Genomic DNA, 25,304 nt, shown 5'->3' on the forward strand with positions numbered 1-25,304 from the left:
AAAAATAAAAATAAACAACAACTAAAAAAGATTCTTCCTTGTGGTTTGTACCCAGACTTGGGGCTCTTGTTTCCTACACTGCTGCGATGTGTTCCCAGTTGCCAAGACTCTGAGCAGCCGAGCGTGTAGAATCATGCTGGTGACTTTCTTCTTTCACAGCTTCTCCACTGGTTTCAGCTCCAACAGAGCCTTTTTGTTGTACATGAGAAAGGAAAGAAGAAAGGACACACAGCCCAGCACTGCGAGGGAGACTCTGAGCCTAGATTCCCCGATATTTGAGAAGGGATTCTTCCCAGAGCCTCTCTAGGTTTTGCCCTTCAGCAGTAGAAGTTTTTTGTTTCTTTTCCCCCCAGATTTTATTTATCATAGGTGAAACAGGACATTACAGCCAAACTCAAAATATTCTTTATTTTCTTCCAAGTCTCATTTTTTTCCCCTTCCTTCCGTAGAGGCAAGTGCCATTCAGAAATGTGTGTACATATTTCCAGTCCATGCTTTGATGTGTGCACTAAATATATGTGTATTTATAAACAATCTATAGTAGTTGGAATTATTTAAATTTCACAGAGATGCTATGCTGTGTCTATCATTTTACCACTTGCTTTTTTTCACTCAGCACTGTATTTTGGATGTCTAGTCTCGTTCAGCTACATTAATTATAGCAACTGTTCTTTTTGTACCAATTTCTGACATTTACTTTGAGTTCATAATGTTTCTTCATGACTTCTGTCTTTCTCCTTTCTTTCCTTATGTTGGGCGATGTGAGGATTTTTAAAAATTTATTCTTTCTCTAATTTTTTCTTAAATTTGTAGCAAATATATATATTTCATGGTGTCTGAAGTCAATCAGAATTTCTCTCCTTCTTTCATACAATGTAACGACCCTTGGAGGCCTTCATTTAATCTCCCTTCCTCCCTCCATCTATGTCATTGATGTCCATTATTTATTTATTTATTGCTTTTCCAACCTCATCGAAATTAGTTGTTATGATGATGTTGATGCCTATAATTATTTACAGCCAATTTTTTATTTAGATTTACTAACATGTTTACCTGTTCCTTCCCTCTTCCAATTCCTTTCTGGGTCCTATTTCCTGAGCTTGTAGTAAATCCTTTAGCAGCCATTCTGCTCTTCATCTTTATGTCTGAAATGTCTTTCACCTTTTTTCCCCCGAAAGAGATTTTACCTATGTATAGAGGTATACAGGCTGACTCTTTTTTCTTTTAGAACTTTGAAGGACATGATAATCCCTTATTCCATACCAACTTTTATTTTAACAGTTTAGATAGAAATTTTTCTATAATTTAGACAGAGGTATAATGATTCTACATACCCCTGCCTTTCAAGAGAGCATCAGTTAAATCTCAGAGAGCCTTTGTTCAAGGAAGCACGGTTATCTGGAACATGAGATTGTGTGTGTCGTAATGCCGTGGTGTCCTTTGGGTGATTGAGCTGTACAAGATTGTTTGGTCTTTCATTAAATGAGTTAAGACTGTGGGGTCTTTTAAGACCTTGTGTCTGCTTTGTGTGTGTGTGTGTGTATTGTGTGTTGTGTATATCTTTCCTCTCTGCCAGGACTTCCTGCTACGACTGATTTACTAAATATAATAATTCTCTTCCTTCAATCTGCTGTTTCCTTCCTTATTGTATAGTCTTTGTTTCACCTTAGTTGAATGTTTGTGCCCTAGATAACCAAACTTGTCAATAATACATGGGTTTGTTTGATATTGTTGCTAGCATTGTCTCTGTTTTCTTCCTAAAAATTGTTTTATAACTGGGTAAATATGCGATGTTCAGTGGTAGACTTATTATGGACACAAATTCTGAAGCGGGAGTGCTTGGGTTCATATCTCAGACCCATACCTCAGCACCATATAACCCTGGCTTGCTCTCTAACCCCTCAGTTCCCTCATCCCTAAGAGGGAGATGAAAATTTTATCTACCCTTTTAGGGTATGTATTTAAGGTGAATTAATACACGTACAGGTTAAAGCAGTGCCAGGCCCTAATTAACATGTGGTAAGTTAAGTACACTTTAAAACAGCTTTTAAGTTTCATCTCAAGTACTGTGTGCAATTTGAGGTTCTATACAACCAAAGTTACAACCAAAGTTCTTAAAAAGTATTCTGGATGAAGAATATCTAACTTGGAGAAAAGCTAAACAAGGAAGCAGTCTATTTCTGTTACCACAGGGCATTGAATGTCATGTGCAAGTTTATTTAAGTATTTGCTTCTGCCAGTGAAGCAGGGGATCTGAGGAGCTACTGTCACCTAAGGTCATCAGGGAGTAAAGATGTGACACTTTCAAAATCATAATGTAAATTAGTGGGTAAGCGTTTGCTTTATAAATGTTTGATTTGCATCAAACTTTTCAGTTCAGCCTGATGCCCCCATCAAATAATGTGGATTCTGGAGGACCTGAACTTTAACTCCAGGCTTTTCAGTAACTCACCATGTGACTATGACCAAATCCTTTCACTTGCTTGTGCTTTAATTGGACTGTTAGAAGGGCTAATGAGCTAATACATGTGAGCGGGCTTTTAGCTAGTTTTTTAAGTGCTTGAAATAACTAAGGTGATGATGCTACATTTTAGCCATGTAGCAATTAATTGCTGTAATGCTTCAAGTGAAAATATACAGTTTTTATTTCCGATTAAATTTTTAGAATCAACTGATTCACTCATGTTCAATTATTTCCTGGCTTTAGGACATAACACGTTTATTTTATTTTACTTGTGGTTTGTCCCCTGTCAACTCCCAAAATGATTTCAGGATGCTTATAAAAATTTATGGCCAGTTAACATAAGCATGTCAATGAAACATTAGTAAAAAATTGACCGTGGGGGAATTTTATTCCAGTTTCTTGTTTGCTCTAATCTTGATTTTCCTCCTTTCCAATACTATAATCAGTGATGTCAGTATCTGTGTCTACCTCTTCTTACTCTCCTTTCAGTTAGGTAAGAGTACATTCATTGGAGGCCACCTGTTGACCCAGTACTGAAATGAATTATTATGGAAGAAACTAACATTCGTTGAGCACTGTCTCATCCAGTTGTCCTTCTTCCGTCCTGTGAGAGAGAGTCTCTAATTAGACCTTCTTATCAGATGATGAAATTCAGGCTTAGAAAGTTTAAGTGGTTTTTCTGAGGTCAGAGCTAGTCAGTGGTAGAAGGTCAGAGTGAAGCCTAGACCTGCCTGAGTCTAGCCAGATTCTAGAGCACAGCCTCCCAAGCCATACATCTTTGTGCTTTCTGTCATATCACTTCTGTTGAGAGAACCAAAAGGGGAAAAATAATTATTCTATCTTTATGGAAGTTCAAAAATAATTTTAGACACAATTTGCATGAATTCCAAGACACTGTGACCATAATTACCCAATAATACATGAGCATGTGTAAAATAATACATGAGCATGAGTGGCCCATAGAAGATGTGGGCCCATTTGTGAGAAGCCATGTGAAAGGGGGTTAAGATTTTAAATAAGTTTTAAGAGCAGTAGGGCATGGGTTTATGATGACCTTATACCACTGGACCCCGCTAGACAAGTCTAGGATTTTGGTTTGTAGACAAAGCCCTAGTCTAAGTCAGAAGAGGATAATTTCAGAAACTTGTAGCTGGATAAGAATTCTTTCAAAATAGGTACAGTTGAAGTTTCTAGACCTCCTCTCAATAATGACTTGGCTCTAATCTGTCTTTCCTTATGAACTTCCCTTCCTCCTCTTCCATGACATTCTCATTTTCATATCACAAGTTAATATTTAATTCATGTTCTTGCCCCACTTGAGGATCTGTGGAATATTATTACTTATTCATGGGGTCATTTTTACTGGGGTCCGCAGAGTGGGTGATTGCCTCATAATAATCATACAAGGTTGATTTTATCTTAATTTTTTTTTTTTTTTGTAAATGAGCAAGCTGAGGTTTAGAGAGATTAAGTATCTTTTGTCCTCAAACCACTAGCTAGTAAGTGGTCAAGTCAGAAATTAAATCCAAGCTTCTCTGGCTCCAAAACGTGTGTGTGTATTTCCTATGAGTCACACTATATGATATTCTGAGCAGTTGGTTGATATTTAAAAGGCATGAACAAAAGCCTCCCACCCAGAAATAACTCTACCACTCGATAACTATTGTGCTTTAAATTCCAGTATTTGCGATGCATCCCTTTTGAATTATTGGCTGCTCTCTCCATTAAGTGTTTAACTTAATGATTATTCTTTATTTTTATAGACCTTTACATAGCACTTTAATGTATATTAAATTAAATGTAGCATACTTTTAGCTGCTCAAATAACAGAAAACCCAACTAACAGCGGCTTAAACAAATAGGGTACATGCTTGCTGGCTCAGTGGCTTAAGATTTCAGGGCTGCGATGACCGTGATCCCTTTGGCTTTTTTCTTATTGTCACAAGATAGCTGCTGCAGACCCAGGTATCACCTCTATCTAGGGACAGAGGAAGGGAACAAAGAGTGCTTTGCCAGCCAGATGTCATTTTTATCCAAAAAAGCGAAGACATTCTAGTAAGTCCTCCAGCAACCTTTGGTTTATAACCTCTGGTCACAACTACATCTCATAGCTACACATACCTGAAAAGAGTCTGGGAAAGTGGATATTTCTAGAATGGAGATGGGCAAGAGAGAAGAGGGAGGGGAACGGCACTGGCTTAGCCAGGGAACAGTGTTGGTCACAATGTATGCTGTGTGTTCATTTCATCATTATAACACTTCCAGAGATGGCTAATAGCATTATCTCCATTTTACCGGTCATAGAAATAAGTCCATGAAGTTTGGATGACTGCCCAAAGTCATATAACCAGTTAGCCTCTCTGGAATCTGAGCCTTGGTTTCCTGCATTCCAGGCAAGTTCTTTACACTCTTCGCCCAGGAAGGAGTTAGCAATTCAGTGATTAATATTTTACTGTATTAGTTTTGAAATCCTCCTCCTTGGATGCAGAAAACTCTCAGGGCAGCATGAGTGCACAGGGCTGCTGGAATGGGCAGGAGGCTCCAAAAGTGAGGAAAGACCACAGGGTGGGTGATGAGGGAATGACAGACATCAGCATTGCTTGTTTCTTCCCAGTTGGCTCAGGAATGAACATTGAATGTGCATTCTGAACATAGCTTTTCTGTTTTTTCCTCCCACAGTCCTGGGCTGAGGGTCTTGGAGGAAATCTCAGTGAAACCATTGACATCTTCTCTCTTCCCTGTTTGTCCTTTGACCTACTCTGTGGCAGGCAGTTGTGGTCTAAATTCTATGTTGACTTGGTCTTGGCAATGCCTTAATGAAGAAATCCTCATTATTTGTCTTGCCTCTGTAGTGGCTTTTCACTCTATTTCATCCAAAATTGTTTCCTGAGGAAGGAGCTTCTTTTTTGGATGAATACATTTTGTGTGTTTTCTTTTGGGCCATTATCCCCCAAATATCCTAGAACTCAACTTGGAAGTTCATAGTCCTGTGTTATATGAAGAGTCCAGGCAATGGCAGTGGAAGGGAGGGGTGGGTACTGTGTACTAGTCTATGATGGAGCGCCTCTGTATTTTCTCAGTATCTTCTTCACACCTTTGTTCTGGCAATTTCCACCAGCACTGTAATCATTCATTTATGTTTCACTTCCTCATCAAACAGCAAGAGGCTTTTTAATCTTTGTATTCATAGAACCTTACAAATAGAAGCATTCAGTAACTGAATGGAAAAGAGAGCTCAGTTTTATTGAATATTTGGTTTAAAGGTTAACCAAGAAACCTTATTTTTGTTCATCCTGTTGAAAACAGTTGTGTGAAGTAATGGTTCAAGGTCTTGCCTTGGTAAGCAGAATATTTTAGATAAAAACTGTATTCAGTGTGTTTGGTTCTGTAGATTGCTGTTTTGAATGTCAGTTACTGTTTTTTAGTTTAGCAGGTTTGCACATGTAAACTATTTGTTAGGGTGCATTTGAATGTCTCATGACCTCAGTCATCCTCATTTTCCCTTCCTCTCTTCTTTAACAGTCATTTCCCCTTATTTTTGTTATTAATTAACTTACATTTATTTATTCACATGGTTCCAAAATGAGTATTAAAAATAATTAAAAGTAAATAAAAAAGTAAAATAATTAAAAGTCTCCCTTCCATCTCTCATCCCCAGCCACTCAGTTTACCTCCCTTAAACACTTCTCATTAAGTTCTAGAATATTCTTTCAAAGATATTTTATGCACATACAAAGATGACTATATGTTCTTCCCTTAACAAAGCTATACAATTAGTAGCATATAGAATGCCTTTTTCGTTTGTTTGTTAAACTGAGTGACTTTAAGAAAGTAGACCACTTTCTTAAATAGTATATAACAATTTTATCATCTTTTTTTTAACAGCATACTATTCCATTTTGTGGACAGCTCTAATTTGTTTAACCCTCTTCCCTATTAGTGGATATTGAGATTATTTCTAGTCTTTTGCTAATATACAATCAATGCTGTAACAAATGATCATACATGTTCGCTTTCACATGGGTAAATATGTCAATAGGACAAATTTCATCTAAGGAAATGAAATTGCATGATCAAAGAGTATGTACATTTATGACCTGATAAATTGCCCTCCCAGGGGTTATACCGATTTACACTTCCACCTACAATGTATGAGAGTTCCTGTTTCTTCATACCTTCACTAATATAGTGTGTTATAAAACTTTTAGGTATTGTTCAATATGACAGCTCAAAAACATGGTATCACATTTTCCTCTTATGATTGAAGTTGAGCATCTTCTTTTTTTATATAGGTTTAAGAGCTATTTTTATTTCCTTTTCCATGACCTGCTATTTGTATCCTTTGTTTATTTTTCTGTTAGGCTGCTCATCTCTTTCTTAAGGATTTATAAGAAATTTTATACAATTGGGGAAATTAGTTTCTTGTGGTAACAGTTGTGAAGAGTTTCTGCATGGTTTGGTGTTTGTCTTTTTTATTCTCTTTGTTATAGTTTTGGCCAGGTGCAGAAAACGAAAGATTAGTGTAGCCAATCCAAAAATGTATCAGTATTTTCTTTTAAGACTCTGGTGTTTTTGTCAGAGTTAAAAGACTTTCCTTACAATAATAGAAAAGAATATGAAAAAGAAAATACATATGTATGTATAACTGAATCACTTTGCTGTACACCTGAAACTAACACAACATTGTAAATCAACTACACTTAAATAAATAAATAAATAAATAAAAAGGCCTTCCTTTTAGTGAACTTGCAAAATAATTCTCACATGATTTCTCCTAATATGTTAATAGTTTCATTTTTACATCTAAACCTTTCCTCCGCCAGGAATTTTTCTTGACGTATTTGGTATGAGGCATCTGTTCAACTTTATGTTTCTCCAGATGGCTGTTTAGTTGTCCCCAAATCATTTTTTAATAAACTGTGTTTTCCCCACTGATTTGATTGTCTGCCTTTATAATCCTGTGAAATTCCCAGTGTGTTGGGTCTAGTTTGGACTTTCTGTCCTGTCCCATTGGCCTCTCTGTTATTTTATGTGCCAGTACCACATGGTTTCAATCATTAATTTGTTGAATAATCTATCAGAGCTGCTTCTCCCTATTACTGTTTCTTTTCAGAGTTTTTTGGGCTATTCTACCTATACTTACTTTCTTAACAGATACACGCCTAAATTTATTTTATTCAGAATGATTTTCAAGCACCACTTTTTTGCTGAGCACTGCTGTGAATTCTCTACCAGAAAGGAAACCCAGGATATGTAAGACACTGTCCCAGATCAGACCATAGAGCTTTCAGCCTCATTGAAGAGGAAAATCATATGTCAGAGGCAGCTGAGGCTTCTGCAGCTGAGCCCCTCGCTCTCCTGAGCTGGCTGAGCAGAGGTCCCCATGCCAGCATGTGACCTGATCACTATGGCAGACCTCTCCCACCTTCTTCCTGCTGATGACTCTTACTGCCATTTCACCTTGGACAATGAGCTTGAAGTAGATTATGTTTGGAGTATCTGAGCAAATATAAAGCAGTTGCACTGGAAAGTTCAAGCTTGTGGTGGGATATATTCGTAGGGCATATTCTGTTATGCCTACAAGTTACTTTACTCTGGCAAAGACCATTAACCACAGCTCTAGAATTAAAGTAGATGAAACTGTCATGCTTTTGCCCTAAAATCTTTCTTCTTTTATCAACATCAGAATGATAAATGAATATAGAGATGGTTTAATGTGTCATTTTGATTACTTTAACTCCGCCACAAGTTAGCTTAAAAGAGATCATATATATATATTATATGGATCATATGGAATGTAATGGGAGTATTTTTACAGTTGGATTTTAACTCGACATGGAATCAGATGATGAAAAACTGTGATGTTTAGAGTGTTTTCATTTTCTGTATAGAATATTGAGTACATTAACATAGCTCTGAATTTGGTAAATATTATTTTACAGTTAATAGTGGATAGCCCTCACCCTTGACTCCAAAAATAACACTTTCTTTTCTTCCTACTTCACAGAAGGGCTTCCAGCTGCCCTCCACATTTGGCGTTCCTCAGGACTTGGCCTTGTGTCCTGTCCTCTTCATTTTCTCTAATTTTTCTTTTGATCTCCTAAAACTACCTAAATACTGACACCTTCCAAATTTATTTCAATAGTCCAGACTTCTCCTCTGAGTGACTTGCATATCCTGCTGCCTACTTGGCATCTATACTCAGATGACAGTGGCCAAAATGGAACCTCCCCACTCCTTGCATCCGGCCCACTATATTCAGGAAGTGGCACAGACATCCACTGTGTTTGACAGAGTAGAAACTCAGTTGTCTATGATTCTTTTTTTTTTTTTAATCACTCCCACATTCAGCCCATCGGCAAATTCTAGCAAGATCTCCAAACTATATTTCTAGTGCACCCACTCTATTCATTTCCATGGCAACCCCTACTCACCCTGGTCTAGGTCAGGGGGGTACTAACTACAACTAATCAGATGCAATAGAACTTCCTAACTAGTATCCTCCCTTGTAAACTCTGGTTTTCCCGCAGCAGTAGGATCAGCCCTTTTATCTGTAAATTACATCATGTCATTCCTCTGCTTAATACCTTTCAGTGGATTCCCGCTGCACTTGGACTGAAATCCAGTCTTGACACTGTGGCCAACAAGGTCCTGCATGTCTGGTCCATCTTTGGCTCTTCAAGCTCGTCTCCTTTCACTCTGCCCCTTGATCGTTAACTTTCAGCCACTCTGGTGTTCTTTCATTTCCTTAAGCATGCTAAGCTTTTATAGCCCATGGCCTTTACATGTGCTATTTCCTCTGCGTAGAATATTCTTCTCCTGGCAGTTTATATGACTGGCTTTTCTCTTTATCCAGGTGTTGCCTTAAACGGTACTTCTCAAAATGTCTTCCCTGATGACCACATCTGCTGTCACCACCAATTTATTGCTCTTTATTTCATCTCTTGTTTGTTTCCTTCATCGCAGTGTCCACAGGCATAATTACTTCATTAAATTGCTTTAGGTCTGCTTTTTTGATTTTGTCTTTCTTTCCTGGTGAAAGTTAGTTCCATGGGGCAGACTCTCTGCTATAAATCCTACTGTGTGGCTAGTACGTAGCGCAGTGCCTGGCACATAGTGAGTATTCAGTACACTGGATATTTAGTAAATAAATGAATAAACAAAGGAGTAAGCAGCAATTAAGGGTGGGGATTATGTGAAGAGTAGAGGAAATATTTCTTTCTTAACTTTGGCATTGAAGTATGTGCTGTGATAAAACCAAGAATTAAAATCATTTTAGGTGTTGATTAAACCCCTGATAGTAGAAAGCAACTACATGATAGAAATTTCTCTGGGACGTTACTGAACTTGCTATGGAATTGCAAAATTATGCTGCTGCAATGCCTGAACATTTAATAGGATGTGTTCTTGTACCAATTTGGAAAATGTCATAGATTTATTTCACTTATGTTCTGCATTAGTATTCTCATCTCCCATGAGCATGTATCATTAGCGTTAAGACCTATCCAGTGATTAGTTAATCAGTATTAACTGAGAAATAGCAAGGTAGTTCATTTTCCAAGCGTTTATTATTCTCTACTAGGTAGATGTGGATCCTGTCCTCAAGGAGCCTCACAGACAAGTAGGGGTGACAGTATGACAAAAAAATCCTTATTGTCCTCTGTGGCAGCATCAATAAGAGGCACATACAGGGATCATGGTGTAACAAAGGGGGGAGTTTTGCAGATTTGTCTGGGGCCTGGACAGTGTCCCAAAGGAGGTGACTGTGGAATTGTTCTTAAAGGAATAAGAATTTGCTAAGTGGAAAGACTTTCCAGTCCTTAAGACAGAATGTACAAGGACATAGAGGCACGATTAAGGTAGTATGTTCTGAAATCCACAACCAGAGGAAAATGTAAGAAGAGTAATGGGCAATGAGATTGAAGAGATAGGCAAAACCAGATTGCCAAATGGGGGGCTTGGAATGGTTTTAATCTTGATGGCAAGATTATATAATTTACATTTTCAGAAGGTTGTTGGAGGATGGAGGACGGCTTCCAGTAGGAGGAATCTGGTGGTGGAGGTAAAAGGCAGGAAAGTACAGAAAGAAGAGTCAGAGATGGACATCAGTAGAGCAGGGGCACTTGAATGGGGAGGAGGAAGGTGCTTTTTAAGGAAACTGAGATGGATTCTTCAGCGTGGCAGCAGATGAAAAAAGCAATATGTCACATAAGCCAAGAGAAAAGATCTTTTTAGGAAGGAGGAGTGATTTATATCAGACAGATCAAGTGAGATAAAAATTAAGATGGAAGGACCAGATCTCATAATTAAAGTATTTTGAGTGACCCTTAGCAAGAGCTATATTGGGTGGGGTGATGAGGACAAAAGCCCCATGGGGGTGTTTGAGGCATGAAGAAAAGTGAGAAAATGAACACCGCTTAGGGCAGACATAGAGCCAGTGGGGGTTCTTGTTGTTTGTGTTGCTTTGATTTTAATGAACAGTACAGATTTGAACTTACTTGTATACTCTGCTGAGAGGGAGAAGCACGGGAACTAGGCTGTCAGTGCAGGAGAACTGGGTTTTCGTGTAACATTGCTTTAAATAGTTGGAACAAAAGAGAAGGGAAATAAGGAGAAAAGGTGAGATGTAGGTGAGTTTGTGGCTGAAGTATAAAATAGAGGTATTTCTGATACTGGGGGAAAGTGTACTGACAGGGGAACAAAATTGGCTCTAGAGGAGAAAGATGATTGTTCAGGGCAGAAGCTATAGGGAGCTGGGGCATGATCACAGGGATGGTAAGGGTTCAGCTGAGTTTGAAAGCGCAGGCATGTGGTGGCCCCAGCCCCCCTGCAGGTCTTAGATGTGAAGTTACCAGGGCAGGTCCACCAGAATATAAAGGAGAAGGCTGCTGAGAATAACGATGACATAATGGTTGAAGTGATGGTAAAGAATAGAGAAAACCAGCCTAGTTAGGGAAGTGAGCAGAGCAGGCAATGAAAAGGGGCCTGGAAAAAGAGAGTAGCCTGAGGTCAGAGGAACAAGCGCTCTCTAAGTGATGGGAGCAGGGCCAGGCCTGGAAAGATATGAGACTGGAAGTAATATATGAGAATTATACATTTCTTTACCACTTACCTGGGAAGGTACTCATTCTGCACTTAAGCTGCTGTTGCCTAGAATGGTGTGGGCAAAGCGTGTCTTGGAATTGTGCTCAGCCGGAGTCTTGGTGCTTGGTACTTCTTTTGGGGGTGGTTTTGATTTTTTTTCCAAGTCGTTCAGAGCCATGTTTGGTGAAGAAAGTAGACAAACTGGGTAATACCATTTTCGGTAGAAATGGAAATGTAGATTTAAATAACAATACTGTTTTTCTCATGTGACTTATACTAGGCCCTGATAGCAATTTACAAAGAGAGCAGTGATAGCGTCTCTAGAACATACAGAGCCTCTCAAAGTAACTAGTTGGAGGGATACATTCTTTTGGACATAAACACCTTAAAAGATTTTGGGGTCACGTTCCTTTAGAGTTATAAAGTACCCAGTAAATACTTACTGATATAAAGTTTAGAAGATGTCTACCATTATTTCTATGCAATCTTGTGTATATCTTTATTAATGAAATCCTTTATGCCAACGTGGTATTGAAAGTGGTGAACTGAACAGGAATATTTATATAGCCAACTTGGCAGCTTTATTTATGATCGGTTTCTTTATCGGACACTGGAAAATCTAATTTGTACCGTCTGTTAGCATTTATTTATCAAACACTTTGAGGTCCCTAGATGAAAAGTTATGATAAAGGCATACCCAAAGCCATTATGTTGCCATAACTTAATTTGTTAAAATTTTGACAAGAGATTCTGCTTATTGTCTAACTTTTTGAAGTACCAGAAAGAAGTGATCATTTTTGTCCTCAAATTCCTGTCCTTGCAAAGTAGCGCTGATGGCAGTGTTTGAATAACAGCATGGGCAGTAGCTATGACCTGCAGAATAATTACCCTAGAATGGGAATTTGTAACCATTTAAGTGGTGGGAAAATGACTTTTTTTTTTGACGCTAGAGGAGCAGAGATCATAGAATCCAGTCATCCTGGGGGTCTGCTCTGCCAACTTCCTTTGCGACTCACTTACCTGAGAACGCACTGTTCTCACTTGGGTTGCTTTCATCTCATGCTTTCTACATAAGTTGGCTACTTACCAAAAGGCAAAGAATATGTCATCTTTCTCAGTGGGGGAGCACTGCCGGCATTCTGGGCAGACAGGTCTTTTTTGTGCGTGGGACTCTCAGAATTGCAGCCTGCTTGGCGCCGCTGGCTTCCTGGCTCTAAATGCCAGTAGCCTTCACAAGTCACTGCGGCAGTCAGAAATGTCACCACACATTTCCAGATGCCTCTGGTTGTTTATGGACTAGAGCCTGGGGGACTTGTTTACTGAACAACCAGCGAAGACAGGAAACATTCTTTTCTGTTCCTTTTATGGTCGGTCGGTCTATCTATCTATCTATCGTCTATCTATCTCCTTTTTCTTTCTTTTCTTTTTGTTTTCTTTCATTGTGGAGTGAAGAATAACAGAAATAGGAAAAAGGAAACTTTATTAGCGAAAGAAAGATGGAAAACAAATTAATAATCCAAGGGAAGGCTATGGGAGAGCAGAAGAAAAGAGATAAAAAATAGAGCAGGAGCGAGGCAGCTGGAAGAAATGTTTTTGCCACATTTGACTATGGTCCCTTGTGATTTCCTCTCGGAAGCCGAGAATAAGATTTCCTTTAAGAACACTCAGGCATTGTTGCATTATAGGGTGTAACTGATTGCAGAGGCACTGTAAATAGATTTCACTGAGAATATGGCTAGAATTGTGCAAGGTTTAGATCCAGACCCTGAAAGAGGAGAGCAACTTGTTATAAGGCAAGTCCTTCTGACTTCATCTAAGGAGGAGATACGTTACTGACAGGCCCAAGCCCCTTATTTTACAGTGATGTCACTAACGTGATTGTCCAGGGGCATGGACTCCAAAATATCTTCGGCTCCTGTATAGGAAGTTTGTAATTTTAATTGTTAACAAAATAAAGTTCTCCTTTTGTGCCAATACCATTTTCTTAAAATAGTGTACCTGGCTAGCATTTATTTATTTATTATTTTTAAATAAATTTATTTATTTATTTATTTATTTTTGGCTGCATTGGGTCTTCATTGCTGCACGCGGGCTTTCTCTAGTTGCGGCGAGCGGGGGCTACTCTCCGTTGCGGTGCGCGGGCTAGCATTTGGAAGTTATGACCTAGAGCTCGCCATGATTGCTAAAAGTCACCTGTTATGTATTTTAAAAATCTGCACTAACACTTGTGGACCATTCATGCCATACTGAAGCTGATTTTCTACTTTATTTTTTCAGTTGTTCATGGTGGACAATGGAGCAGATGACTGGAGAATAGCCATGACTTATGAGCGTATTTTCTTCATCTGCTTGGAAATACTGGTGTGTGCTATTCATCCCATACCTGGGAATTATACGTTCACATGGACGGCCCGGCTTGCCTTCTCCTATGCCCCATCCACCACCACCGCTGATGTGGATATTATTTTATCTATACCAATGTTCTTAAGACTCTATCTGATTGCCAGAGTCATGCTTTTACACAGCAAACTTTTCACTGATGCCTCTTCTAGAAGCATTGGAGCACTTAATAAGATAAACTTCAATACGCGTTTTGTTATGAAGACTTTAATGACTATATGCCCAGGAACTGTACTCTTGGTTTTTAGTATCTCATTATGGATAATTGCCGCATGGACTGTCCGAGCTTGTGAAAGGTAAGTTTGTTTCTTTTCCTGAGAACATAATTTGTCTTACGGTGTCCTTGAAAGTGGGAGAAAGAACACATTTTAGACTAGAGGCATGTAGAGACTCACTCTTGAAAATCTGGGGTTCTCTAGTGGGCTTCTTTTAAATGAGTGTGACAGAACTTTTCTTAAGATACCTTGCATACAGCAATGTCTTGATGATTATGTATTTTCTTTTCTAATTTAATCAGTTTTCAGTAGAGGGCTGCCTTTATAATCCTTGTCAAAACTTGGAGACCTACAAATTGCATAGGAGACTTCCATCAGAAACATTCGTTTAATGGTAATACTGAATCATTTTGGCACCTCTTTGGTTATAGTATTGATTATTGTTGAGACAGAAATCCAGTGGAAAATTGGGGATGCAAGATGTCTGAACTTTAGGGAATGTCTCAGAGTGGTTTGTTGATTGTACTGCCTGTCTATAATAGTGTTCATGTGATTACTGATAAGGGGCTTATAGGTGTATATTTGGTTTTATTGACCTCTCAACAGTTAGTGAAAAGAGACTGTGTGGATTTGTTTTATTGTCTGAAGAGCTCTGGTGGTGTAGAGCCTAGACACGGTCTCAGAACTCAGGAACTGTTCAGTGAGTCTAGGTTAATCAATTAGAGCATCTGTGATGTTAACCTTGCCATTTAACAAACAAGCAAAAATAGATTTGTTATGTAAACAGGAGGAACTCTATCATAATGAGGGGGGAACCTCTTGTGACCTTGGTGAAGAAAATTCCAGTTGAAATTAGCAATAGACATATAGGAATGACTTAGGAGTTTATAGAACTGGTAAATATTAGGATGTTGGTGTTTGTAGTAGCTAGGTATTTTTAAATTTAGTTTTTGAAAATCAAATATTTATATACACACAAATAGTTTAACAAAGGAAATATCTGTATGAGAATTGTTGCAAAAATAGCAAACTCAGAACACACCTCACCCATTTCTACTTTCCAGAAGCAATCACTTTAAATTCCTTTAGCCATTTCTTTAGTAATTGCTTTCCATATTTCTAAATGGCATTGCTTATTTGCTACCTTTAGATTTTTCATCTAGATTTTTAGGGAAGTTGGAGTTTTAGTTTTCTTTCACTTTCATGTACACACTTTCCCGACTCTACCCCCCAAAAAAGTAATTTTTCTTCTCAGTAAGTTATGTAAACACCAATAATCTGTATTGCATATTTACATTATTATGACTATGCGAACTGCACTTGTAGTTGAACTATGTAGTATATTATAAACATTTAACCTTTTATGCACTTTTTAAAATTTTCTCTGTAATTAATAGTTGCCTCTTTTTATTTGCTCAGCTTTCTATATTGGATTTGTATATTGGGGAAAATCTATTCATTTCACCTTGAACTTGAATTTCTGGAGACTTTGTAAACTGCTTCTCCATCGTATTGGGGATTTCCTTTGCCTTGTTTGTGTGTTGAGTACCTTTTTTCTTGAACCTCATTTCTCCCTCTTTCTTCATTTATTCCCTCATTTTGGAAACTCCATCTTCCAGTAGCTTCTGAGGAAAAGTACTGGGTGAGAGAGATATTTTTTGAGACCTTGCAGGTATGGCAGCATTCATTCTTGTCTCTTGCTTCATTGATCACTGGGCTGGATAGAAAACTCTAGATTGAAAAGCGCTTTCTCTCAGAATATTAAAGACTTCATTTTCTTTTGGCATCCAGGGTCCAGTAGTCTGATGCTATTCTCATTTTTTAATCCCCCCTTTTTTTTTTGTCTGGAAGCTTTTAGAATCAGTGATCTAAAATTGCACCAGGGTATATCATGGTGTGATTCTATTTTAATCCAGTGGGCCTGTTCAATCTTGGAATTAATTTCCTTCGGTTCTTGGAAATTTTCTTGAATTATTTAATGATTTTTGTTCCTGTTTTTTTGTTTATGGATATTGGCCTCCTCTATTAGTTTTTTCTTATTTCCTTCTATATTGTCTTCCATCTCAGTTTTCCCTTCATATATAGAGGATAACCTCAATTTATCTTTCAAACTCTTTCTTTCGGAATTTTATTTCTTCTTTACTGTGTATTAATTTTCAAAGGCTCATATTTGATCCTCAAATGCCCATTTTTTAAACTAGCATCATGCTTTTTTTTATAGATGTACTGTTTTATTTCTCTAGAGATGTTAATGATAATGTTGGAAATTTTTCCCTTTGTATATTTTTTGTTTCCCCAAAGATGTATTTTTCTGGGGTTTTGTTTGTTTGTTTGTTTTTTGTTTTTGTTTTTGGCTTCTGTCTGTTTTAGAAGCTTTCCTTACGTATTTAGGTAACCTTAGCTGTCCACTCATACTTAAGATTGAGGCACTAAAGACCTGATTAGAAGCTTTCTGTACACATCTAGAACTTGTCGACTGTGGACTTCACTACAGGGTAATTTGGGTGGGTGCATGGAACACCGGTTTCAGTATCTTTACATATTTTTATTTTTCTCTGAACAATCCGACTGGCTCATGGGAAGTGTTTTTACTGTTCTGCCATGAAGGTGGATGCTTGGGTGGAAGTGTTCTGGAAACTGAAAGATGGGGCAAAGAAGGAGTTTCAGCAGTTAATATGTGAACATTTATTTATCTTCCTAGTTGCAATGGAGTAGGCTTACTCTCTCCAGTGCTTAATGCCCTGCAGTCAGCCCATAGACCTTGTGTTTTACCTCTCCAGACAGTATATTTGCAGACTTCTTCCAGGTTGGCAAAAGGCATTACCAGTTACACAGAGTGGAAGAGGGAATCTAGATGTCTAACTGCTTTTATGCAGTATTTGAACCTGTCCTCACGTTGAAAGCTCTGTCATTTATCTCCTCTCATAGAGGTACTGGTGCTGAGAATTCCTGAGTCTTTGGTGTGTGTGTGTGTGTGTGTAGGCAGGGGCAGGGTTACTGGTTCTCAGTGCAAATATGGTTGCTTCCTAACTTTTCCCCACTGCTGGTCTAGAATTCTCCTTTCTCAAGCTATCACTGGTCAGTTGGCTTTCTAGCTACTTTATTACCATCTTGGCACTCATAACCCCTTGTGGGGTTGTGCTTTTTTTGTTTGTTTTCTAGTCATTTTAAGGGGGTCTAGGGAGGGAGCTGAGGCCAGCATGTTTGGTGAGTCTACCTGCTTTTATGAGAAATTCTGTAGTGACTAGTTTTTAATATTATGTACCTGAATCTTGTTTAGCACTTCTCTACATAAATATGGCATTTGAGGGATTAAAGTTTTTCCTTTTAAAGAAAGGTAGACTGCTTATGGTAATGCTTTGTTTCCTAGCAATCAGGGTATTTAGAGGCTTGTCATATTTTCTGGAGCAGCTGTACCTATAAAGTTTCAAGAATAAATATGGAAAACCTTAGTTGATATACCTATTTAGTTTATGAAGATTACTCTTCCTTAAATGTTGTGCATAACAACATAACAATGGAGATAAAAGCATAATTGAACAACACATACACTTATATGGGTGGTCCCTAGTGCATCTGCTTCCCAAGAGCCAATTCAATAACACAGCTTCAAAATCGTGCACATGTCATTCATTTTCTTTTCAAAATCGTTCATCTTAGCTTTTTAACCCATTGTCCGTAAACACAGAAAGCCTGAGGCAAGCTGTGCCAAACCTTCTCACATCCCAAAGTATGTGTGTTTTTTAACGTGCTGAGATTGTCAGACGGCGGATCATCCTTTTCTTCATATAAAAAGGCATGAGAAAGTGAAAATTGTCTGTTTCATATCAAGAATGAGAGTCTGCAGCCAACAGTTACCTAAAGGGAACAAATCCATGGGTTGGGGAGGGGAAAGAGCCCACAGCCATGATTGGGACAATCATGGGATTTAGTGCCAGTAGTGCAATTTAGGGGCTCAGTGGCCTCGGGTGAACCAGCTTGCTTCTTTTTGCCTTGTATTCTTCATTGCAAACTACATGGATTGATAAGCTTTTCTCTTCCAAAGATAACATTTTATAATTGTACAAGTGTTGAAAAGAAAATCATTAACCAGCATTGTGATAGTAGGAGATTATCCACATTCTGTTTTTCATTAAACTTCCCATTTTGCTGCACACAATCTCTAGACTGTAATGTGTAAGATACAAAGATATTTTTTAAATTTGCTTTGTTTTTCCAAGTTAATTTTGAACGTGCTGTAGCCTGCATCTTTCAATTCCTTAGATGTTTACTCTCTGGCCTTCCTTCTGTCCATCCATCCTTCTCTCCTTCCTTCCTTTCCTTTGTGAAATCTGCAATACTTAAATATAATACACAACTCACTTATTATTTGGTTTGGAATTTGGATTTGAATGAGCTCCACCAGGTCCATCTTTGATTCATCCAAATATTCTTTCCCTATAAAGGGGGATTCACACCTGACAGAAATTCTCTTCTTAGTTAATTAGAATAACTCTAAAAATATTTTTTAAAGGAGAGAGATTTTGAGAGAGAGAGAAAGGCAGATGGCTTTCTGGAGCAGTTTGTTTTGCAAACCTATCTGTCTCCTTCTACTGAGCACAGCACATCTAGAGGTTTCTGGAAAATATTCTCCACTAACGAGGAGGGCATCCTATAAGAGGCATCTATTCCTGACGGTATTACTTTCCCTGGCAGATCATGTACCTCTGATTTACCTATAAGTTATAAGAACTCTTTTTCTTTTCTTTTCCTTTTCTTTCTTTTCTTTTTTCCCTCTCTCCCTCCCTCCCTTCCTTCCTTCTCCCTTTCTCCCTTCCTTCCTTCCTTTCCCCCTTCCTCCCTTCCTTCCTTCTCCCTTTCTCCCTCCCTCCCTTTCTCCCTCCTCCCTCCCTTCCTTCCTTTCTCCCTTCCTCCCTTCCTTCCTTCTCCCTTTCTCCCTCCCTCCCTTTCTCCCTCCTCCCTCCCTCCCTTCCTTCCTTCCTTCCTTTCTCCCTTCCCTCCCTTCCTTCCTCCCTTCCTCCTTCTCCCTTTTCTCCCTCCCCCTCCCTTCCTCCTCTTTCCTCCTCCCTCCCTTCCTTCTCCCTTTCTCCCTCCCTCCCTTTCTCCCTCCTCCCTCCCTTCCTTCCTTCCTTCCTTTCTCCCTTCCTCCCTTCCTTCCTTCTCCCTTTCTCCCTTCCTTCCTTCCTTTCCCCCTTCCTCCCTTCCTTCCTTCTCCCTTTCTCCCTCCCTCCCTTTCTCCCTCCTCCCTCCCTTCCTTCCTTCCTTCCTTCCTTCTCCCTTTCTCCCTCCCTCCCTTTCTCCCTCCTCCCTCCCTTCCTTCCTTCCTTCCTTTCCCCCTTCCTCCCTTCCTTCCTTCTCCCTTTCTCCCTCCCTCCCTTTCTCCCTCCCTTCCTTCCTTCCTTCTCCCTTCCTCCCTCCCTTCCTTCTTCCTTCCTCCCTCCCTCCCTCCCTTCATCTCTCTCTCTCTCTCTCTCTCTTTGATAAGAGGAAGCAGAGCAGGAAGTGTCTGGCATTATTTCTGTGCCCTACACTTGTCAGGAGGAGGCTGCCCCAGACCAGATTACAACATCCCTTCTCTCTCTGATTCTGGTCTGGCCTTGTGTTGAGGTGGACATCAGGCCTGCAAAGAGCACTCCCTTTTGAAGCAGCCTGGGAAGTGTGGCCTGAGGCTGTTCAGGAGAAACTTCAGGAACATTTATATCTTAGAAGAAGTCTGACTTCCAGAGCTTGTGGTCCTGAAAATTGGGAATTACCCTATCCTGACCTAATCTTTTTGAGGCTTCACTGGCTCTGTAAAGATGGCATAGGTGAGTTGTTCATCCCAAAATGTGTTTCACTGGACACTGTTTCGGAGGAAGGTTAGTAGCTGTTTTACAAGGGGTAGAACTGGATACCATGGGCCGGTGCTGTGTTACATAAAGAAAAGTGTTTTGTTTTTTTTCTTTTTCACTTCTCAGAGCATTTAATATGTGAATGTGCATTGAGAATATCCAAGAGGGGAGAAGAACATTTATTTGGCCAACATAGTACTCTGTCAACACTGAAGTTTCCAAAGGTTATAGAAAGGGATTGTAACTTTCTACACAGTTTGAGAATTTTTAGAAATGTTTCTTGGTTCAATATATTCTTTTTCTTTTTGCTACAAGTTTTATAATGTGGGAGAGGAGCCAACTTTAGGATGGAGAGGAAGAAGGGGAAAGAAAGGCAAACTGGGAACTTCGGTGGCAATGTTACCAAGCAGAAAAGTGACATTGTAGAAATGTGTAATAAACTAGACATGCTGGCACTGTTTCTGTCCCTGGAAAAGATTCCTTTAGTTAAGACATTAGTAGCTAAAAACACTCTTTTTATTCATCTCATTGTTTTAATCTAAGAGCATTTGTGTGCATTAACTAATAGGCAGTAGTTAGAGTAAATTTTCTAAAAATGACTTAAGAATGCTTTGCTTTTTTTTCAAAGTGGGAAAATTAGAGAAGCAAACAATGAAATTTATTTTGAATAGCTTCTAATAATCTAAACTGCATTTTAGGTGGATTAAGAATAAATTCTTTCCATCACTAAAAACAGATGAAAACACATTTGGTATTTATTTTTTAAATTTTCCAAGGCAGCCTGAGGAGTGGAGTTTGAATTGTGTTTAGAATCTACTATTCAGTGTCTTAAAAGCATGTTTCATTTCTTCCATTAATCAATTTAGACTTTTTTTTTTAACTCTGTAACTAATGGTCACATTGCATTCTTATTTTTTTTTTATAGATTTATTTATTTTTATTTATCTTTGGCTGTGTTGGGTCTTCGTTGCTGCTCGCGGGCTTTCTTTAGTTGCGGTGAGCGGGGGCTACTCTTCATTGTGGTGTGTGGGCTTCTCATTGCGGTGGCTTCTCTTGTTCTGGAGCATGGGCTCTAGGTGTGTGGGCTTCAGTAGTTGTGGCTCGCGGGCTCAGTAGCTGCAGCACACGGGCTTAGTTGCTCCGCAGCATGTGGGATCTTCCCAGACCAGGGCTTGAACCCGTGTCCCCTACATTGGCAGGCAGATTCTTTTTTTTTTTTTTTTTAAATTATTATTTTTTTAACATCTTTATTGGAGTATAATTGCTTTACAATGGTGTGTTAGTTTCTGCTTTATAACAAAGTGAATCAGTTATACATATACATATGTTCCCATATCTCTTCCCTCTTGCATCTCCCTCCCTCCCACCCTCCCTATCCCACCCCTCTAGGTGGTCACAAAGCACAGAGCTGATCTCCCTATGCTATGCGGTTGCTTCCCACTAGCTATCTATTTTACATTTGGTAGTGTATATATGTCCGTGCCACTCTCTCACTTTGTCACATCTTACCCTTCCCCCTCCCCATATCCTCAAGTCCATTCTCTAGTAGGTCTGTGTCTTTATTCCCATCTTGCCACTAGGTTCTTCATGACCTTTTTTTTTTTTTCCCCTTAGATTCCATATATATGTGTTAGCATACTGTATTTGTTTTTCTCTTTCTGACTTACTTCACTCTGTATGACAAACTCTAACTCCATCCACCTCACTGCAAATACCTCCATTTCGTTTCTTTTTATGGCTGAGTAATATTCCATTGTATATATGTGCCACATCTTCTTTATCCATTCATCCGATGATGGACATTTAGGTTGCTTCCATGTCCTGGCTATTGTAAATAGAGCTGCAATGAACATTTTGGTACATGATTCTTTTTGAATTATGGTTTTCTCAGGGATTGCTGGGTCATATGGTAGTTCTATTTTTAGTTTTTTAAGGAACCTCCATACTGTTCTCCATAGTGGCTGTATCAATTTACATTCCCACCAACAGTGCAAGAGTGTTCCCTTTTCTCCACACACTCTCCAGCATTTATTGTTTCTAGATTTTTTGATGATGGCCATTCTGACTGGTGTGAGATGATATCTCATTGTAGTTTTGATTTGCATTTCTCTAATGATTAATGATGTTGAGCGTTCTTTTATGTGTCTGTTGGCAATCTGTATATCTTCTTTGGGGAAATGTCTATTTAGGTTTTCTGCCCATTTTTGGATTGGGTTGTTTGTTTTTTTGTTATTGAGCTGCTTGTAAATTTTGGAGATTAATCCTTTGTCAGTTGCTTCATTTGCAACTATTTTCTCCCATTCTGAGGGTTGTCTTTTGGTCTTGTTTATGGTTTTCTTTGCTGTGCAAATGCTTTTAAGTTTCATTAGGTCCCATTTGTTTATTTTTGTTTTCATTTCCATTTCTCTAGGAGGTGGGTGGGTCAAAACGGATCTTGCTGTGATTTATGTCATAGAGTGTTCTGCCTATGTTTTCCTCTAAGAGTTTGATAGTGCCTGGCCTTATATTTAGGTCTTTAATCCATTTTGAGTTTATTTTTGTGTATGGTGTTAGGGAGTGTTCTAATTTCATACTTTTACATGCACCTGTCCAGTTTTCCCAGCACCACTTATTGAAGAGGCTGTCAGAAGGTGATTTCTGAAATGCAGTTGAAACTTATTTTATTATAACATAGAATGTTATATCCTATGTCAAATCATGCCCCATAATGAAACTTTATACAACATATATTTCATATAAAATAGCTGTTTTTAGCACAAAAATTGGTTATATCTTCAGACATCAGTATTATGAAGGAGGACTTGCTAAGGAAAGTCCTTGTAGGATTAGAATATCTTATTTTGTAACTAAACAGGTTTTTATACTTTTAGCAGCAATTCATAGAAGACATCTGATTTAGGCCTCCATTTTCTATTGAATATGGGCCCTGAATATCATCTAAATTTTATACATACTAAGGTAAAATGAATACCCTCATTCCTGAGAATCAATAAAGCCAAATTATAGAATGGTAGTTATTTACATCTAGGAAATTAATTAACCATTGTGGTGGTTACCATTTTATAAGTAGGTGGGAACCTGTTACTCTCAAATCATATACATTTGTGACTTCCTCTATATAGAGGACAATTTTACATAAAAGTGAACTTTAAGTTTCAATATGTGATAATTGAATGCTTAGGATGATTAAATGATGTAAGTTCTAATTTTCAAGTTCAAGTTTCTCGTTTCAAAAAAGTTTTCATTTGCTTTATTTTTTTAATGTGATATAAGCCAGTTTTTCAAAGAGGAGATGTAGCTGGGATCTGAAAGTTTCATTTGTTCTATTTATTTTTTTTTTTATTATTTATATAGGATCACATGTAGGGGGATGAGAAATGAGAGGCTACACTTTTAGAACACGAGCTTGTTTTCTTGATCTGCCGTCTATGATTTATTTTTTACATTTTTAGGAGACTCACTCAAAGGCCCGCCCTTTTTCAAGCCCTGATCCCCAGAGATGCCTCATTTCCTGTTGATTTACTTAAATTTGAAGCATGTTACTTGTCATCAGGTTTCTTCAGTAGTTGTAAAAGTAGTCATAAACCATGCATCCTGCTGGTACCTTGATTTATTACAGTATCCTGGATAATTAGATTATTTCTTACCACTTCAAGTTTCAGCTGTTGCTAGGTAAAGTCTATGCGTTTCATCAATGGGTTTGTAATTTGTGGATGATGGTCATGTAATACTTTGTAAACTTATACTTCCAGGGTCTGATTCATACATACAGATGTAGCATTTTCTGGCCCATAAATGAGTCACAACTTTAAAATGGGCCCTTTCAAGTTATAAAAGTCTGCAGTTTGAAAGCATTCATCATGAATCTGTGCCTTGCAAAGCATCGGTGCTCAATGTAATGTTTGCCAAATAAATTGGTTGTTAAAGTCGTGCAGAAAGCAAGCCAGTACTCTCTCAAGCTCGATTTTCTCTTCATTCCTATGTAGATAGGGTTTGTTTTTTGGTCTACCTCCTGAGACAACAGTAAGGATTAATATTTGTTGGCAAGATGCTTTGAGATCCTGTTCCCATGAGTACGGTTTGAAAATACCAGCAATGGTTATGTTCAAGCAGAAAAAGTGAGAAGCTGAACAGCTTAGAAATCCAACTTCGTTGACGTAGTCGGTTCGTCACAGTCCTCCCTTCCTGACATCCATGCCAATGTCCAGATTTTATGCCGTATGGGTTCTGAGAGTCTTCCCATTTAGGAAAACCCTTTGGGTCATCCATATAGTACATTACACAGGGTGTGTGTATGCAGTTCTGGGCAGCGTCCTCCTTCTCTCCAGCTTCAGAACCACTGTGCCAGATAAAAAGAAAGAACATAAAGTCTAAATGTAGATGTCCTGACATTCAAGCTGTTTTGTCTTTAAGAAAATTAATATATGTCTTAGACATCAATGGGGCTTGATTGGCAAAAACTCAAGTGTTCCCTAATTTCCTGAAGGATTTTCTACGTTCTGTTTCTTTTTAAAGTTTATATCCTTTATTATTTAGTTGTATCTTTCTTTTAAATGTAATTTTTATTTTATATTGGAGTATGGTGGATTTACAATATTGTGTTAGTTTCAGGTGTACAGCAAAATGATTCAGTTATACATATACATATATCCATTCTTTTTCAGATTCTTTCCCCATATAAGTTATTACAGAATATTGAGTAGAGTTCCCTGTGCTTTACAGTACATCCCTGTTGATTACCTATTTTATATATAGTAGTGTGTATATGTACATCCAAACTCCTAGTTTATCCCTCCCTCCCACCTTTCCCCTTTGACAAGCATAAGTCTGTTTTCAAAGTTTGTGAGTCTGTTTCCGTTTTGTAAATAAGTTCATTTGTATCTTTTTTTTAGATTTCACCTATGAGTGATAGGTGGAATCTCTGTCTGTCTTACTTCACTTAGTGTGATAACCTCTAGGTCTACCCATGTTGGTGCAAATGGCATTATTTCATTCTTTTTTACGGCTGAGTAATATTCCATTGTATATACGTACTACATTTTCTTATCCCTTATATCATTTATTTTTAATGTTACTGTATTGCAAACTAGCACTAGAATAACAAAAGAAATTGAAGAACAAAAAAGTGCCTTATATGTGATAAAATGTACAAATTTTGAACATTTATAGAGTTTGGACAAATCTGCCTTCTATTATAATGTTAAACTTTTATAGCCTTAGTACAGTTCAGTGGGCTTGCTTCGTGTTATGAGAATTCAGTGAGGGAATGAGGTGGGTGTTAGAATTGTATCCCAGAGCTGGTGTTGTGGT

At 38.3% G+C, this 25,304-nt stretch overlaps 1 protein-coding gene across 4 annotated transcripts in view; it reads left to right on the forward strand.

Moving 5' to 3' along the window:
• The window catches only part of KCNN2 (potassium calcium-activated channel subfamily N member 2), a 325,527-nt gene that overhangs the window by 177,242 nt on the left and 122,981 nt on the right, over positions 1-25,304 (forward strand). For all 4 annotated transcript variants that reach the window (XM_036848996.1, XM_036848997.1, XM_036848998.1 and 1 more), the window contains one exon: positions 13,826-14,244. In XM_036848996.1, the coding sequence (XP_036704891.1) occupies positions 13,826-14,244 (419 nt within the window). The remainder of the gene's footprint in view (positions 1-13,825; positions 14,245-25,304) is intronic.

The sequence above is a fragment of the Balaenoptera musculus genome, chromosome 3, assembly GCF_009873245.2.
Source record: "Balaenoptera musculus isolate JJ_BM4_2016_0621 chromosome 3, mBalMus1.pri.v3, whole genome shotgun sequence".
NCBI classification, from domain to species: domain Eukaryota; kingdom Metazoa; phylum Chordata; class Mammalia; order Artiodactyla; family Balaenopteridae; genus Balaenoptera; species Balaenoptera musculus.